This window comes from Candoia aspera, chromosome 2 (genome assembly GCF_035149785.1).
Source record: "Candoia aspera isolate rCanAsp1 chromosome 2, rCanAsp1.hap2, whole genome shotgun sequence".
NCBI lineage: Eukaryota > Metazoa > Chordata > Lepidosauria > Squamata > Boidae > Candoia > Candoia aspera.
Window position 1 is genome coordinate 159,809,221 of NC_086154.1, and position 19,027 is coordinate 159,828,247.

The following is a 19,027-nucleotide window of genomic DNA, read 5'->3' on the forward strand; positions in this document are numbered from 1 at the left end:
GTAGTCATCTTTTCTTCAGGGTAAAAATACCCATCACCTCCAACCATTCTTTGTAAGTTTTTCCTTTCAGGAGCTCAAGGCAATGTACATAATACAGGTAGTCCTCAGTTAACGACAACTCATTCAGCAACCATTCAAATTTATGGTGAACGGTACTTATGACCACTTTGAAGTTTTGACCATCCCAGCACCCCCACAGTCATGTGATCACAATCCAAGTGCTTGGCAACCAGCCTGCACTTACACTAGTTGTGACCTTTCCTGCCAGCTTCCCACAAGCAAAGTCAGTGGGGAAGCCATCAGGGAAGGTCGCAAGTCATTTGCACTCCCACTGTCCTAACAGCCAGGAAACACGTTGAGACAAGGAACTGGTCTCTAATGTTTTATTGCTAGTACATAACAGGAATCCTAACAAACTAAAGAAGCGTGGGAAAAATCCAGACATATAAACTCCAAAGGTTAAGGCGGTCCCGATCTGTGTCTCTTTGAATGGCTGACCAATTCCTCAGTGCTACGCATGCGCTTAACAGTCTGGATGGGAGCCCCCTGCTCGCCATCCTTACTCATGACACCCACAGCTTTTTCCTCCAAGGATCCCTGGCTACAGAGTACAAGATCCTGCAGCACCCGGCAGCCGCCACCCCTGGCCCTGCCATGCTTGCACTGCATGCTTCCTGCCGGCTTTCCCATTGACTTTGCTTCCTGGAAGCCAGCAGGACATTGGAAGGAGGTCCTCGCTTTACAGCCTGCAATCCTTGCTTAACGATGGCAATGGGGAGTCCCGGAACTGCCGCTGCCAAGTGATGTGGTCCCATGACCTTGCTTTTATGACCGCATTGCTTAGCGATGGAAATTCTGGTCCCAATTAGTTGTACCTGAGGACTACCTTTATTTTTTCCCACAAGAACAAACCTGTGAGGTACTCTGGGTTGAGAGAAAGTGACTAGCCCAAAGTCAACCTGTGAGCTTCCAAAGCTTGTGCTTGGGCTCCTTGGTTCTGCTGCAGCATCACACCCCACTGTTGGATTTAAGGGAGGGACCATCGGCCTGATTCGACAAGGCTCTTCCAAAGTTCTTATAGATTTTCCTTAGGATGCAAACTTTGTCCTGCCAAAATGTCCCTAGGGAGATGGAACCCCCACTCCACCTCTCCCCAAGGACCCTTGGCAGGAACGGATTCCAACGCAAGGGTCCTTGGCAGAAATTGATTGTACTCTCTCATCAGCTGATTCTTGGCAGAAGAAGGCTCTCCATGGTCCAATTCACATGAATGGAGCAATTTCCTCCAATCACTTGACTAAGAAGGGTGCAAAAATCTATATACTCTTCTGTTCCCACCCATTTACCTGCCTCTTTGGTATGTATGTGCGGGTCTGTCTGTTTGTCTCTTGTTCCCCTCTGTGTGACTTCTCACTCGGTGGGCTGGTTCCTCTGTCTGTCTTCTCTGGGTGTCTGCTACCCACTCCCCATCTGTCCCTGCTCCTCCTTCCATTCCTCTGTTGTCTCTCTCAGGTTGGACCCGTCCTGTCCCGTCCCCATGTGCGGGTTCCTGCCCCCCTCCCTCTCCCTCTCCCTCTTGTTGTCCCGTCCCTTCTCTCCGAGAAGCCCTTGCTCCTTCTCTAAGAGACAAGAACAGAAATAGAGACAGTGAGCAGAGATGCCACTTCCAACTTCTTGTTACTCTTGTTACAAGAGAATCAGCCTGTAATTAGTCAAACTAATTTTTGAATCCACAGCACTTCCAAAATTCCAAATGTACCCAAGTCCCCCAAATTTGCCTACCTTTGTCGTACATTATATAGGAACAAATTATAGCTGGTGGTTGATATTCAGCTACCATAAAGAGGAGGCAAGGATTTCTAATTCAGGGTTTGAATTTGAATCAGATGGGGAGACAAGCAGCTGTGAATCATAAAAAGATGAATCAGGCTATTTTCTAAGTCACTGATTCAGGGTCCAAACTGAATCTGCTGGTTGGAATATATTTCTGCATTTAAGGTAGATAAGGCTGCCTGAGTTTTGAATTCCATCTGAAAAACGTATACGATCACACAAGGCGGAATTCCAGGCTTCTTAAGATTGGATCAGATTCTGTGAGCTTGCAGAGTCTATAATAGTGAGGGCTACACATTTATTTTTGTTTTAAATGCAGTTGATTTTCTTAGGTAAATTTTATTTTATTTTATTTTATTTTGCTCATAGACCAAAAGGGGAAAACACCCAACCATGGTAAAACATAACATAACGATTAGCTATTAAGTTGTTTTTCTTAAGCTTCTGTGTCAGCATGGAAATAGAAAAGGTAATGGTTTTGTGTATGCAGTGTTGTCATTGGATCTGTAATGAAGTCAGTGGCAAAAACATGTTAATGCAATACTTTTTCTAAGATATATAAAATTTGGGTTTGTTTTTAGGAGTGGCCCATCAGTGGTGGAGTATGGAACCTAGGATCACAAACATATCCTGAAATTATTATTACAGGGTAAGGAAAGCATTATTACAAGATAGATACTGTCTGTTGCAAGTAGTTGTGGGTTTGTTATTTATTGCTTAAAATTTTACTCCATCTTACTTCACTAAGGGCCCTTAAAGTGAGTAACATCCAAATATAAAATATAAAGTTTAAAAAGTAAAAAATAAGTCATAACATTTTTATTCCAAATCAAAAGGCTTGGCTGAAAAGTCCTGTCCTGGGAGTTAATAAAACACTGCACAAGAAACCTTTAGAAACCTTCATTCCAATATAGTACATCTTTCCCCTTTCTCTTAGTTTCGTAAACCCAATCTCTCTCTTTTTAAAATTTTAATTCACCTTTTATTCCTCTTACATTCCAAATTGTGTCTTCCATATGCCACGGTCATTACTAGATGAGCTGATAGATATTGACTTCCCTCCTTATTGTGACTTTGATCAATTGAGGCTTTCACGTAACACTTTTTAGTAACATAGTTAAGGTGTATATTAGGTTACCAGCCTTAGTCACAGTCATGTCACATGCAACTTTCCCTGCTAACACTAAAGGCTATGTGCTATCTGCACAACTAAACCCCAGTTTTACTCCAAGTATTTTCATTCTATTCTATGCAAGCTAGGATCTCTAATCTGGAGACTGCTTTACAAGCCAACATACTGTTGCTCACATCCCATCATTTTGGAGGTACATGCAATGTACTGATGTATAAACAGTATATTAAATATATTTAGCTCCAGTTCTTTGTCTCTGAACCTGTCAGCCCTTCCAGGTAAACCAGACAGGGGACATGACTAGATGAACTAATTCTACTTTATTGTAAGGCTACATTAACAGAATCTTGCAAGCCTGAAAGTACAAATCTCCCGCCCTCCATATTTATCACTTGAGTGTTCGGGGCGGGTCTTTCCTAAGTTTCTTCTTTAGACCATTACCCTCTCTAGGACGCCCCTTCCTTTTATCTGATCATTCCCTAGGCAGCATCTCTTCCCTCTGTTCCCCAAAGTCACCCTCACATTCCATCACAGAACCTGAATGTAAATAACAGGAATTTAATCCAGAGAATGTAAGGCTGCTTGTAGTGGACTGTTCAAAGACAGGAGACTTATTTATTTTGAACCAGGTCTGAAGACGAGGAGTGCAGCATGGGAATGCTCCTTGATGTAGTCCTCTTTCTGCAGTGGTTAGGAGTGCTTTTGTTAATAGAGGGGGAAAATCCGCTCATGGATATAGTCATCTCTATTGGCTTGTAAAGCAGTCTCCAGATTAGAGATCCTAGCTTGCATAGAATAGAATGAAAATACTTGGAGTAAAACTGGGGTTTAGTTGTGCAGATAGCCTTTAGTGTTAGCAGGGAAAGTTGCATGTGACATGACTGTGACTAAGGCTGGTAACCTAATATACACCTTAACTATGTTACTAAAAAGTGTTACGTGAAAGCCTCAATTGATCAAATTACAATAAAAATCAGTGGGCAAAGAAATGCAACCAATGTTTGAAAAAGTCACTTGAGGACAGAATCCATTTAATTAGTTGGAGCTTTCTTTATCCACCCACCACCCGGCTGCTCTTTATCCTACTTCTGTTTAATTTCAGTTAGTGTAAGAAATCTCTCTTCTACAGTATACTGCAGATGAGTTATGCAGCCACTTCTAGTATCTACCATCCTTCTTATGAGAAAAGACAGAGAAGAGAGGTAAACAACACCCACATCAATGAAGTCCTGGTATCTTTCATTCCATAACAAAACCAGGGCTCCCTTCATGGTTCTGACAGGCAAGGGAAGAAGAAAACCGCTGCTTAGAAGATCAAGTGTTCCCAGTTACTACAGATGGCTGTTGAAGTTTGCCACCTGTGCTCTTACATCACAGGGACTTGGTAGAAATGTATAATGAAGATGATGATAATAATGTTATTGCACCTTGTTTTTAACTCTCCTTTTCTATATTCTTCTAAGTCATGCAGATGGATCAGTAAAATTTTGGGATGCTTCTGCCAGTAAGTTTTTAAACTTATTTCTGAATAATAAGTGCATGTCACAGATCTGAAGAGTTGAATTAATTGCAGTTATTGAATCTGTTACTCAAAATATACATGAAACAGTGTAATGAATTCATGACATGCTGTAGAATATTATTTTAAAGGGAAAAATCATAGCAGAGTATGAATAAATAGGAATGAATGTGAGTTAAAGATATATGCCTGCAAAGACACTGGAAATGTAACACTTGTTATTATGGCTTTGCCTTCACGTGATCTTTTTTCTGAAACTGATCATTAAAAGGCTTCCGCTTCTGTTTAATTGCATATTCAAATGATTAATGAGCAATTGAAATGATTGAAAGAAGACCGGAGTACAGTACCTAGAAAATAGGCTGTTTTTCTCATTTAAAGGGGTGTGTGGTGCTGCACAAAGTGAAGCCCCTTGGGTCATAAGGAATCTCTTCCCCTTTTCCTGCTACCCAATTCATCTGCTATGCATCGAAAATTAATTGCTGATTTTATGCTATTATTTAATGTCTGTGTAGTGCAAGGGTAGGTTCAGTATTATTTTGACAGTACAGGAGGCCCAGTGCTGAAAGTCTGTCCTTTTTTACCTTTTTCTTTTTAGTAAGCACTAAATACCAGGGCTTTAGACTTTTTACAGTATTCCTGTGCTTTCGATCAGTGGTCCCAAAATAGAGAAAATAGAAAATACCAGATTGTAGCAGTATAATTTCTTTCCACTTTCATATCAAAGAAATATGATAGATGATTTCAATCTTTTCTAGTCACGCTGCAAATGCTATACAAGTTAAAAACCTCAAAGGTATTTGAAAAACGGAAGTTGGAAGGCCAGCCAAGAGCAGATATGATAGAAGAGGATCCTTGTGCTGTCCAATTAATGTCCTGGTGTCCTGAAAGTAGAATATTTTGCATAGCAGGTGTCTCCTCATATGTTATTGTTTATAGATTCAGCAAACATGAAGTTAATACTGAAATATCGGTAAGTTCGTATGAGTGTTGCTTATAAAGTGATTTGCTTATGTGGATATATTGAACATTTCCCTTTACTCAATTATAGTTATAAATACACATGGCTATGTTTACCATGCAGGGGTTTGTTTATTTATTTATTTATTATTCAAATTTAATTACAGTTACAATTGAAAGTAGCAAGCTTGGATATGCAGCTGGGTATTATGACTTTCCTATATATTTTAAACATCCAAAGGAAGGAAGCTATAATAAGCATTTTTTAAAAAGTGACTTGCATATGCTCTTGCATGGGAAGAATGTCAAAACAGACTCTTTTGAGACAGCAGGTTATTTCAATGCTTCAAAAATAATACTCACTTTCCATCCTACAAACTTTGAATCTGTTGAAGCAAAACATTTTACTGGATGTTCCCATTTCGGTCAGTCAACTTTTGTTCTTCTGGATCTTTCTCTCAGAAGAACTTCTAAGCTTCCTTCCTCCTCATAATCCATGCTTTTAAATCAAGAGAATTTGCAGTCTTCCAAGACTGGTGTTTATGGATTTGCTTTCTCTCAAGGACTTCTCAGCAGTCCTGTGGAGTTCCTCACAAACAGCTCAAAGTTGGAGGGTTGGCAGCCCATACCTTCCTCCATAGGGAGACACAACAGTCCTTTAATCAGTCCAGTTCCTAGCCCTCCTCCTTGATCCCAACAAGTCCTTTAGAGACAAATAATTTTTAGAGCCCAGGGCCTTTGCCAGGGGAAAGATGCCTTGATATCATAACCCACCATTTTAGTGATCTACTGAGACCTATTTCTGTCTGGGGAAAATTGCAAATCTACCTTCCAGGTCTTCAGTCCACATCTTTTCTGGGCATCATAAGACAGACTGAGAAACAGATTCTGGAAAAGGGATTTGCTCTTCCTTAGTGCTTGGATTCCTATTGCTCATACAAATCTCTAAGGAACTGGAATCACCTCCACGTTCAGATGAGAACAGAAATGTATATTCTCCATCTCTATTTCAAGGAATCTAGACCACAAGACTCATATAGTACAGTAGGAAGGCACATCTAGGATGCCTTCTTCCTCTGATCAGTTTTTCAATTCTGCCTTACAGTTGCCAGTCGTTATAATTTTGATAGATTCCTCCAAACTTATAGTCTGTTTTGGGAGATTTGCAGTTTCCCTGGCATGTAGCTGACATTGGAATACTGTGAAGGCAGATTGGTTTCACAATATTTAATCTCTTAACTATATTTCTGAATCTACAATAAGAACCCCATGAAATGTATTTCTTTTATTCAGAATATACACTGATGTTATAAAGTAATCCAAGTTTTAATTTTTTAGTCTTTAGAGGTGCAACTTCAGAGTGAGATAGAAGATACCATTAGTCCTGAAGCAGAAATTATGACTCCATTTGCCAATGTGTCTTCCCATTTTTCATCTTTAAAAGATCTCTCAGGCAATAGCAATACTTCATCATCAGAGCGAACAATGGATTGTAGTCCATTTCTCAGGTAAAGAATGTAGGCTGATTTAAATGGTTTTTTGTTCTCTGCTTTTTTTCAACATTTATAACAAAATTTCTTCAACATTTCTATCTTTTCTTTTCTGCTAAGATGGTGAATATCATGCATACTGATAGCTCTGTATAAATAGTATGAATTATGTTCTGTATTTGTGCTAAGAAGTTGTTACATAATGTTCAAATAAGTCTCGTTGCTCACCATTGCTGATATTAAACAGAAATAAATTTTAAACATCTATTAGGAACTCCATGTGAGAGTAGGATACCAATATAATAATATTAAAAATAGATACATAGGATGCACTGAGGCTTGATGCAACAATGGCCAAGAATTTGCTACCCATTTAAGAAGTGCATCTTTAGAACTGCATCTCAGAAAAGCTTTCAGGAGAAAGAATATTAAGAAATGTATTGATCTCCAAAGCAGAGAAAAACAGCCCAAGATAAATTGTATGTGCCTATAAATGCACAGAAAGTAGTATTAGTCAGGCTGGGGACATCTGCAGGGCTCAGTGCGTCAAAACAGTGTGCATGTACAAAAGAGGGTGGCTCCAGTCAAGATGCTGTGCCCATCCTCTTTCAGGCTTTAATCACCCCTCTCCCACCCACTGCAGACACCTTGAATCAGCTGCAGCGTCTTTGGGTCACCAAGGAGATGATGGGCTGCAGTGCAGGATGCTGATTTAAGTGTACAGGTCCAGTTCATCAATGTCTATGTCCTGCAGCTATTGAAATTCTAGGGGGAAGGTGCTCTTCCCCCATCTCTTGTCCCTCTTTCCATGAAAAATCCACTATCCACCCGGTTTTCGTTAGGGTGCTTGAGTTCATTCCTGTGATCTGACTGCACCAAAGTGATGGTTTCCAGAGTCTTGTGCTTCAGCTGAGCAAGCTGCAAAGTGAAAGGAGTCCTCAGTTCTCTTCAGTTCAAGACCATGAAGTGTGCCAGGTGATGATAAAAAATAGAAAGCTTGAAGAACTTTAATCTTGCTCTGTTCCACAATGGGATGGTGAAGTAGGTTTATTCCAGTGGCTCTTTAGCATTTCTAATCAGGGACTTACGTAGATGGAATTCTTGTTTTGGGTGAAAAAGTGCCATCTATTTTTAATTATCCTTGCTTCAAGTATCAAATGAGATATATAGGATCAAGATATAACAATGAAGCTACTGTTTCACAGAGAAGTTACTGTGGAGACAGCTGGGATCAGGCAAGCAGTTGAGTGGAAGAAATCTTTAATTAATCCCACTTACACACCTTTAGACACACTCACTGTTTCTCACCTGCTCTTCTCCTTAGAAATTATAGAATAGTACTTTGACGCTGTATTTTCCCCCAGCTGATTTTCTTATCAGTGCAAATTATTTCCTATTGGGTAATCAGATCATTTTGATAATTGTTTCTCCTCTTCTTCTCAGTGTGAAGACCCGTGCTGTAAGAATGCCTCCTGGCTATCAAGCAGATCTTGTTATTCAACTGATGTGGGTGGATGGTGAGCCTCCTCAACAAATAACAAGCCTAGCAATGAATTCAGCCTATGGATTGTAAGTTATCCCAGTATATTTTCACTTGGGTTTGGTCAGTTTGGCTGGCTGGGAAGTGGGAAATCTGAGCCATCTTTAGAATGGAGATCTGCCTGGAAAAGGTACTAGAACCTACTGTATTACAGGGAAAGAAGTGCATACTCCAAGTAGTTTGTCTTGTCGTGAGTAGTCTGGGCACAAAAATGGCAGAAAACATGGGCCCAAGATACAGATCCCTACTGCTCCTCACAGTTTTATGTGAGATCCAAATGAAAGGCAGTAGCAAACCACTTCGGAAAAACCTTGCCAAGAAAACTTCAGGGACTTGTCCAGGTAGTCTCCAAAATCAGACATGATTGAATGGATTAAAAAAAATGTAGATGAGCAGAGAGAGGAGAATCTCAGAAATATTTTTCCTAGGAAAAAAGAACTGCATTTTTATTTCCAGATCTCCCAAGCCTCATAATAATGTACATCCACAAAGACAGAAAAACAACAAAGTGACATTACATCTATTTCACTTTGAGACCCAAGAGATTTATTTCCAAATTTGTTTATTTTTCTCTATATTTACATTCCACCTTTCCACAGGAAATTCCAGGTGGCATACCTAGATAGGCCTGAGAGAGAGATTTTGGCCTTGATTGTTTATGGGATTGCAATTTATGTAATAAAAGTATGTATTTACTGCTTTGTTACACTGTGATGCAGTGCAAAGCAAAGAAGGAAAACTCGATGTATTAGATCATCTTATACCTTCCCCTTTTTGAATAGTAATTTTGAAATCCATTTGTTAGTGACAGTTAACTTTTTTCACTAACAGAAGGAATCTGTATTCATGCTGATTATTACACTGTGAATTTCTCATCCAATGTATTGATTACTGCATTGATTATCAGAGATAGAACATCATTAAGGAAACAAAGCTAAATATCCTGCTGAGTTCATTAGTTTTCCATTCTGATTCTAGACAATTTGCTTATTTAAAAATGCCTTGCCTCCTTTTTACATCCATTCAAGTATCTCCTAAATACATGTGATCATGGTGATACTGTAGTTCTCAAAATGTTACTTGAATGTTTGCATCGTAATGACACCCAAAACAAAACTCAAGCATAATAATTCTGAATAATTTGTCTTATGTCAGCAAGGCTAATTACACATTGCATTTATGCAGTAATATGTGTATATGTTAGTTCCTTAATTAAGTAAGTAACTTTCTAGTTAATTACAATTATTTACAGTATATAGCCTTCAGTGTGGCTATCCATGTTAAGCAAGACTGTTGTGGTCCTTTAAAGATTATATTATGGCATTAGCTTTTAGGAGCTAGAATTCAGTTCATCAGGAACGTGAAGCATTATGATGAGTTATAATTCTGCTTTTCTATTTTGCTCTCTGTCTTACGCTCTGTCTCAGTGTATATACAGACAAGCACGCAATGTAGGCTCAAGCTGTCTACAAGGTTATTTACTCCAGGATAGTGCGATACACACTTAGGCCATTTGTAGTGCATCTTTTACAAGTCTTGCCAGGAAGATGCATGACATTAATGACCAATTCTGCTTTCTCCATGGCAAGGCCCTTTTATGGAATGAATTGTCCCTGGAGTTAAAGCAAGCCCACTACCAATTATATGTATTTTTAGATTTTTTATCCCCTTTTATTTTTATAAATAACTCAAGGTGGTGAACATACCTAATACTCCTTCCTCCTCTTGTTTCCCCCACAACAACAACCCTGTGAGGTGAGTTGGGCTGAGAGAGAGCAACTGGCCCAAGGTCACCCAGCCGGCTTTCGTGCCTGAGGCGGGACTGGAACTCACCATCTCCTGGTTTCTAGCCCATTGCCTTAACCACTAGACCAAACATGTCACTATCCCAGGCTTTTTAAAGCCACTCCTTTGGCTTTTTTATTTTATATCTATAGGTGTTTATTGTACTTAATAAGCCACCAGAGACATTAAGGAAATTGGTGAAATATCTGATACAAAGATAGGATATCTGATAGTCTCTCTTTTGGGGAGATGGGCGGTGATGAAATCTGATAAACAAACAAACAAACAAACATGGATACATTGCCTCTCAACATGATATCTGTTTGGTATCATTGAAAAATGCTGCTGGTTGTTATGATTATCCTTCTTTAACAGGTCAAATTCTTTTAATAATCCTCCTTTGCTTAAGACCATAACTGTACTGTTGCAATAGATAGTTTGTGTGAGCCAGAATCCATCCATCCATCCATCCATCCATCCATCCATCCATCCATCCATCCTGCCTGCCTGCCTCCCTCCCTCCCTCCCTTCCTCCCTCCCTCCCTTCCTTTTTTAAGCCTGCCTGCCTTGATTCTGCTGTCCATTAGTGTAATTGGATGCCTTCAAATTAGAATACTGTGTTTGAGGAAGAAAAATAATACTGCACATTTAAATTCCAGAAAGGCAATTTCTGATTGAATGTTGGGGAATGTACCAATTATGTACTAATTATAATGTACTAAAGTTTGGGAATGTACTAATTACATCTAAATTATAATGTACTAATTATAAGAGGACCTAGAAAGATGTCGTCAAAGAGAGGCTGTTCAAGTACCTGTCATGGATGCTTTAATTTGTATTTAATGCCCCTGCTGTGCTGGGGATATATTGGGGAACTGGGATGCTCTCATCAAGGGCACAACATTGTGGTAGGTGGTGCTGTGGAGCTGACACACTGCTGGGTTTTCCTCCCTGAAACTCCCTCTGAATTGCTACTATCAGATGTCATGGTTGCATTTCCGCATTGGGCCCTGTTGATTTCATCTTCTCTTAGCTACAGTTGCCCTTATGGTAGGGGATAAACTGGCTCTCCTACAAGTGTTGGGGGAGCCAGGAAGATTCATTGTTCTGTTAAGGATTCTCCCTGAAAAACAGAAATCCTCCCTCCTGGCTTCATGCCAAATGTTGCCCACCAATCCAAGGAGTCATTTTGAGACTGACTCATATAAACTCATGTGGCTGAAGCATCCAATTTTTAATCTTGTTTCAAATCATCCTGCTTTCACCATCTGGTTACAACAAAATACCTTATCTTTTCTGTGGCATTTTGATTGCTCCTGATATATTCTTAAAGTGGACAATGTATTTTCCTTCACGAACTAGCAACTGTCATTATTTCTTCCCCGGCTGTGCAGAGAGCAGTCCTGAGGGGAAGCCCATAAAACTTACGTGTACCTCCTGTCAAGAGGAGGTTAGTAATTGCCTGACTAACCTGCCTGGGGCGACATGCTTATATTATTTAAGCTGAGAAGGGCAACGTTTTAAGGATCAGGTGCTGCAATTTAGCCTCCCAACTTCTGAAGAGCTGCAGGAGTTCCTCAGTGATGATATGATACAATCCGAAGAAACACGGTCGTCTTTGGTTTGCTTTTGGAACTTTAAGACTGGAGATGGGAGAGGGAAGCCTCTCAGAGCCGAATTGTTCTCGTGCCCCTCCTTACAAGCATACTAAAAAAAAAGTGACCATATGTGCTTATGCCCAAATTTGGCCATTTTGCTGCAGAATGTCAGTGGCCTCAGGGCACTACAGATGGGGTTCTGGGAACTAAATGTGGCCAGTGGGCTCTGAGTTGCCCACCCACCCATGGCTTAAGCCAGCTCTTCTTCTTGACAAGCAGACTCCAGAGAAGCCTCTTCAAATGCTGCCTCCCTTTTCAGTCTCTGCCAGGAAAACCAAAGATGGATGCCGCACCATGTGATCTGGTTCTTAGAATATGCTAAATTAAATGCATCCGATTTTGATGCCGCCTGACTCCAGATGACTTTGGAGGCTCACAGTATAAGAACAGTAAAATACAATATGGATATTAAAAAAAAATAAAGAACCAGAAAAAAAAAACCAAGAAAAATAAAAACCAAGAGCAAGAGTGAGATGGCGGCCCAGCCAACAACGAGGAAAAAACATCCCCCCTCAGGGCCACCAAGGATCCAATAGCCAGGCATTGAGGGTACAAGCCAAAGGCCAGACAACAGGACCGTTTTCAAACAGCAGACCCGACCCCGAGTGTGGCCCACCCCTGGGTTCCTGCCATATCTTTCTCTGCCTGGCACCATCCTGCTGTTCCTCCTGCTCTCTCAGCTCCTCTCATTCTGCTCCCTGCTTCCCAGGACAAGGCACACATACCTAATCTCATACACACACATCCCACACACCCAAACCAATGCCCTGACAACCCACCTGCCCCACAGCGAACTCAACCACCGCCCTTGCCACACAGGACCAATCACTAGGTGGCCTCAAGGAGGAACAGAGCACCTGCAGAGGAAGAATCCCTAGGCCTTACCGTCTGCCCGTCCCCCTAAAGTGAGGGAAATTATGTACCAAAGGGCCAATCCTAAACCCTTACCTTTCCTGCCTTTCACTATGGAACCTCTCGTATGCATGTGCCTTTGAGTCAGTGTTTATTCCTGGTGACTGCAATATTTTTGGAGTTAGTTTGACATTGCCTTCTTTCTAGGCTGAGGGAATGCCTAGGGTGAAGGCACTCTAGTTCTAGTTCATGCCTAAGGCAGGACTTTTTGTTGTTGTTTATTTGTTTAGTCACTTCTGACTCTTCGTGACTTCATGGACCAGCCCACACCAGAGCTTCCTGTCGGTTGTCAAAACCCCCAGCTCCCCCAGGGACAAGTCCGTCACCTCGAGAATATCATCCATCCACCTTGCCCTTGGTCGGCCCCTCTTCCTTTTGCCTTCCACTCTCCCTAGCATCAGCATCTTCTCCAGGGTGTCCTGTCTTCTCATTATGTGGCCAAAGTATTTCAGTTTTGCCTTTAATATCATTCCCTCAAGTGAGCAGGGAATGATATTATTCCTGGAGTATGGACTGGTTTGATCTTCTTGCAGTCCAAGGCACTTGGAATTTTCCTCCAACACCACAGTTCCAAAGCATCGATCTTCCTTCTCTCAGCCTTCCTTATGGCCCAGCTCTCAGAGCCATATGTTACTACTGGGAAAACCATTGCTTTAACTATGCGGACCTTTGTTGTCAGTGTGATGTCTCTGCTCTTGACTATTTTATCAAGATTGGTCATTGCTCTTCTCCCAAGGCTTAAGCGTCTTCTGATTTCCTGACTGCAGTCAGCATCTGCAGTAATCTTCGCACCTAGAAATACAAAGTCTTTCACTGGTTCTACATTTTCTCCCTCTATTTGCCAGTTATCAATCAAACTGGTTGCCATAATCTTGGTTTTTTTGAGGTTTCGCTGCAAGCCAGCTTTTGCACTTCCTTCTTTCACCTTCATCATAAGGCTCCTCAGTTCCTCTTCGCTTTCAGCCATCAAAGTGGTATCATCTGCATATCTGAGATTGTTAATGTTTCTTCCAGAGATTTTAACTCCAGCCTTGGATTCCTCAAGCCCAGCTTGTCGCATGATGTGTTCTGCATACAAGTTGAATAGGTAGGGTGAGAGTATACAGCCCTGCCATACTCCTTTCCCAATCTTAAACCAGTCTGTTGTTCCGTGGTCTGTTCTTACTGTTGCTACATGGTCGTTATACAGATTCTTCAGGAGGCAGACAAGATGACTTGGTATCCCCATACCGCTAAGAACTTGCCACAATTTGTTATGGTCCACACAGTCAAAGGCTTTAGAATAGTCAATAAAACAGAAATAGATGTTTTTCTGAAACTCCCTGGCTTTTTCCATTATCCAGCGGATATTGGCAATTTGGTCCCTAGTTCCTCTGCCTTTTCTAAACCCAGCTTGTACATCTGGCAATTCTCGCTCCATGAATTGCTGAAGTCTACCTTGCAGGATCTTGAGCATTACCTTACTGGCATGTGAAATGAGTGCCACTGTTCGATATTTTGAACATTCTTTAGTGTTTCCCTTTTTTGGTATGGGAATATAAGTTGTTTTTTTCCAATCTGATGGCCATTCTTGTGTTTTCCAAGTTTGCTGGCATATAGCATGCATTACCTTGACAGCATCATCTTGCAAGATTTTGAACAGTTCAGCTGGGATGCCGTCGTCTCCTGCTGCCTTGTTATTAGCAATGCTTCTTAAGGCCCGTTCAACCTCACTCTTCAGGATGTCTGGCTCTAGCTCACTGACCACACTGTCAAAGCTATCCCCGATATTGTTATCCTTCCTATACAGGTCTTCTGTATATTCTTGCCACCTTTTCTTGATCTCTTCTTCTTCTGTTAGGTCCTTGCCATCTTTGTTCTTGATCATACCCATTTTTGCCTGGAATTTACCTCCGATGTTTCTAATTTTCTGGAAGAGGTCTCTTGTCCTTCCTATTCTATTGTCTTCTTCCACTTTCACGCATTGCCTGTTGAAAAATAATTCCTTATCTCTTCTGGCTAACCTCTGGAATTTTGCATTTAATTGGGCATATCTCCCCCTATCACTGTTGCCTTTTGCTTTCCTTCTTTCTTGGGCTACTTCTAGTGTCTCAGCAGACAGCCATTTTGCCTTCTTGGTTTTCTCTTTCTTTGGGATGTATTTTGTTGCCGCCTCCTGAACAATGTTGCGAACTTCTGTCCATAGTTCTTCCGGGACCCTATGTCCTAACAACCAGGAAACACACTGAGACAAGGAACTGGTCTCTAATATTTATTATTAGTACTTAACAGGAATCCTAACAAACTGAAGAAGCGTGGGAAAAACCCAGACATATAACCCCCAAGGGTTAAGGCAGTCCCGATCTGTGCCTCTTTGAATGGCTGACCAATTCCTCAGTGCTACGCATGCGCTTGACAGTCTGGATGGGAGCCCCCTGCTCGCCATCCTTACTCATGACATCACCCTCCCCTCCAGATTCACATTCCATTTCAGCCCCCTCCCCTCCAGAGTCTTGATAAGATGTGCTGTCTGCTTGTAAAGTTCCATGGGAACTGGGCAAGGAAGGCAAGTCTTCAAAGAAGAACTCCTCCACGGACGAAGCGGTGCTGCCCTCGCAATCCGATAACGCCTCCGGGCCAGGTGGCTGCTGCTGGAAAACATCTAGAGAGTTAGCAGGGTCAGCCCCCCTCCCCCCTGGGAAATGCAAGCCCGAGGTTGAGGGCTGTGGTTCCCCCACCTCCTCTGTAACTGGAGTCGAGGCTTCAGGCGGGGGCGGGGGGAAATACACACTCACAAACTCCTCAGCTTGGGCCTCTTCGGCCTGCTCAGGCGAAAGAGGAATCTCGGGTAAAATGCGAGGCTTGGGTTTGTGAGGGAAAAGCTGATGGAATCGATGAACCAGTGCTGGAGCATGTACATCTCTGGCATTCTCCCACGTGCGCTCCTCCTCAGGGTATCCTTTCCAGTGTATGAAATATTGGATGCCCCTTCCCCTCCTCCTAGAGTCCAGAATTTCCTCCACTTTGTACTCTTCCTCTCCCTCCACAATTACTGGAGGTGGGGGGGGGTAGTTGCGATCGCAAGTTACTTGGGGGAGGGTCTTTGGCTAGCAAGGCTCTGTGAAACACTGGATGGATCTCCATGGATGGTGGGAGCTGTAAACAATAAGCTACTGGATTTATCTGCTGCACCACAGTGAAAGGGCCGACAAACTTAGAGTCCAATTTCTTGGAGGGTCTGGTAGAGATCAAAAACTTGGTAGAGAGCCACACTTTGTCTCCTACTGCAATCGCTGGCCCCTCCTGCCTGTGAGCATCTGCCGCTCTCTTATAAGCACTCTTTGCCCTGTTCAGCTGCTCCTTTAACAACTCCTGTGCGGCTTGTTGCTCTTTAAGAAAATCAGCTGTGGCTGGAACAGTTCCCTGCTGGGAGGAGGTGGGCAACACCTGAGGGTTAACCCCGTAGAGCGCTTGGAACAGAGACATCTGGGTAGATGACTGCACAGAGTTGTTATAAGTAAATTCTGCCATGGGCAGCAGGGCTGGCCAATTGTCTTGCCGATAAGTGGTGTAACACCTGAGATACTGCTATAACCACTGGTTAATTTTTTCGGCTTGCCCATTATTGGCAGGATGATGTGCTGATGACAGGTGGATCTGGACCCCTAATGACTGGAAAAGGGCCCTCCAGAACCTGGAAGTGAACTGTGGGCCTCTGTCACTCACCAAGTGATTCACCATGCCTCTATACCTAAAAACGTGGTCTATGAACAACTGCGCTGTGGCTGGTGCAGATGGGAGGCCCTTGCAAGGAATAAAATGTGCCATCTTTGTGAAAAGGTCCACCACCACCAGTATGGAAGTCAGGCCCTGGACCGGGGGTAAATCAGTGATGAAATCCTTGGAGATCGTATCCCAAGGCCTACTGGGGGTGGGTAGGGGTTGCAAGAGTCCTGTGGGCTTCCCTGGGAGAGGCTTGGCTCGTCAAGAAGCAACGTACCCCTTAATGTCTGCAACCATCTTAGGCCACCAGTAGTCTCTCAGAGCTCTATGGAGAGTTTTGAAAACGCCTCCGTGGCCTGCCGTTTGATGGTCATGACACAGTCTCAGTACTTCTTCCCTCAATGAAGGGGGAATATACAATCGCCCACTATGCCAGAGGATTCCTGCCTCCACATTGAATGGGGAGGCAGTGTCTTGCGGGGCCCTCTGGAGGTCATCCATCCTGGTCCTGGCATACGGGTCCTGTTGCTGCTGAGCTCTGGCTCTTGAAAATAGGTCCTCTGCTTGTCTGCCTGCTGCTAAAATCTCTGTTTGGCTCCCCCTCATCGGCTGATCAAAGTTGTGAGGTTGTAATATAGCAGCCTGTACTTCCTGGTGAGTGGGGGGTTTTGCCTGAAAGGATCGAGACAGGGCGTCTGCCAAGCAGTTTTGCGCCCCGGGCACATAAGAAATAACAAAATTGAAACGGGAGAAAAACTGGCTCCATCTGATCTGGCGTGGGGTGAGGGATCTGGTGTTCTGTAGAAGCTGTAAATTCTTGTGATCGGTGCAAACTTTCACAGGAAAGGTCGCCCATTCTAGCCAGTGCCTCCACTCTTGGAATGCTGCTTTAATTGCCGGCAACTCTCTGCTAAAAACATCATAGTTTCTCTCTGCTGGTGAGAGTAGGCGTGAAAAAAAGGCACAAGGAAGCAATGTATTCTCTGCTTTGTTTGTATATTGCAATAACACTGCCCCAATGGCAACATCTGAAGCATCTGAATACATTATGAATGGCTTCGTGAGGTCAGGGTGCCTTAAGAGCGGTTGGGAAGCAAAAAGCTGCTTCAATTCCTGGAACGCTGCTTGCTCCCTCTCCCCCCATATGAATTTTGAGCCTTTCTTCAAGAGCTGTGTAAATGGTCTGGTACGGTCACTGTAATTTCTTATGAAACGGCGATAAAAATTACAGAATCCTAACCATTTTTGTATATCTTTAACATTTCGGGGAGGTGGCCAAGAGAGAATTGCCTGGACCTTAGCAGAATCCATGGATATGCCTTCTGTGGATACTATATAGCCCAGGAAATGTACTTCAGTTAAATCAAAGGCACACTTCTCTAGCTTGGCGAACAGCCTGTTCTCTCTTAGTCTTTGCAAAACATTACGTACATGGGTTACGTGAGTTGTGGCATCCTCAGAGAAAATTAATATGTCATCTAGATAAACGACCATGTACTTGTCTAGTAAATCAGCAAAAACGTGATTCATAAATCTGGAAAATATGGCTCCTGCATTAGACAAGCCAAAGGGCATAACAAGGTACTCAAATTTTCCAAACCTGGTGTCGAATGCAGTCAGGTATTCGTGCCCCTCTTTCACCCAGATCAGATTGTACGCACTCCTGAGATCCAACCTGGTAAAAATGCATGCCTTCTGTAAGCGATCTAGCAGATCCGAGATTAAGGGCAGAGGATAGGATTCTCTGTTTGTTTGTTTATTTAAAAAACTGAAGTCGTGGACCACTCTCATGGGTGTCTCCTGGGTAGCAGGTGCCAACGGGTCAGGCTTCTTTGGTACGAAGAAGGTAGGAGCAGACGCTGGGGACGTAGATGGTCGGATGAACCCCTTTTGGAGATTGGAGTCCAAGTAATCCTTTAAGGTGGCTAACTCCTTGGGGGACATGGGATATTGTTTCCTTGCTGGAATCTTGGCTCCTGGTATCAACTCAATGGTGCAGTCACAGTCCCTATGGGGGGGTAGTGCTGTGGCCTCTTGTTCGCTGAAAACGTCTGCAAAATCTGCATACTTGGCTGGCAAGTGGACTCCCCCTGCTACTGTGACTGCGTTGGTTGCTGGAGAGCGTGGAGCGGCTTGAATCTTGTGGTGCTGGCATTCCTTAGCTGGGAAGGAGATAGCTCCTGTAGTCCAGTTCATCAACGGGTTGTGGATCCTCAGCCAAGGCGTGCCTAGGATTACTGGCACATTTAGCGATGCAGTAACATAAAGCTGGATCCACTCAATGTGGTCTCCCACTGTCAGTTGCACCGGTTCTGTGAGCCTTCTAATCGGCCCTGCTTTGAGTGGCTGGCCGTCAATGGTCTCCACTTCTATGGGGCATGGTAATTCTCTGGTCGGGATGTTGCAGTCTTGTACGGTCTGCGCATCAATAAAATTAGTTGAAGCTCCAGAATCCACGAGGGCCTCTAGCTTGACCCGGTGCTCTGGGTTGTCATG

General features: G+C 42.8%; 1 protein-coding gene across 1 annotated transcript in view; it reads left to right on the top strand.

The window, feature by feature from the left end:
- Positions 1–19,027, top strand: part of STXBP5L (syntaxin binding protein 5L) — an 84,517-nt gene that overhangs the window by 39,432 nt on the left and 26,058 nt on the right. Inside the window, exons 13-17 of the mRNA XM_063294610.1 lie at positions 2,415–2,482; positions 4,429–4,469; positions 5,243–5,457; positions 6,783–6,952; positions 8,378–8,503. Of these exons, the coding sequence (XP_063150680.1) occupies positions 2,415–2,482; positions 4,429–4,469; positions 5,243–5,457; positions 6,783–6,952; positions 8,378–8,503 (620 nt within the window). The remainder of the gene's footprint in view (positions 1–2,414; positions 2,483–4,428; positions 4,470–5,242; positions 5,458–6,782; positions 6,953–8,377; positions 8,504–19,027) is intronic.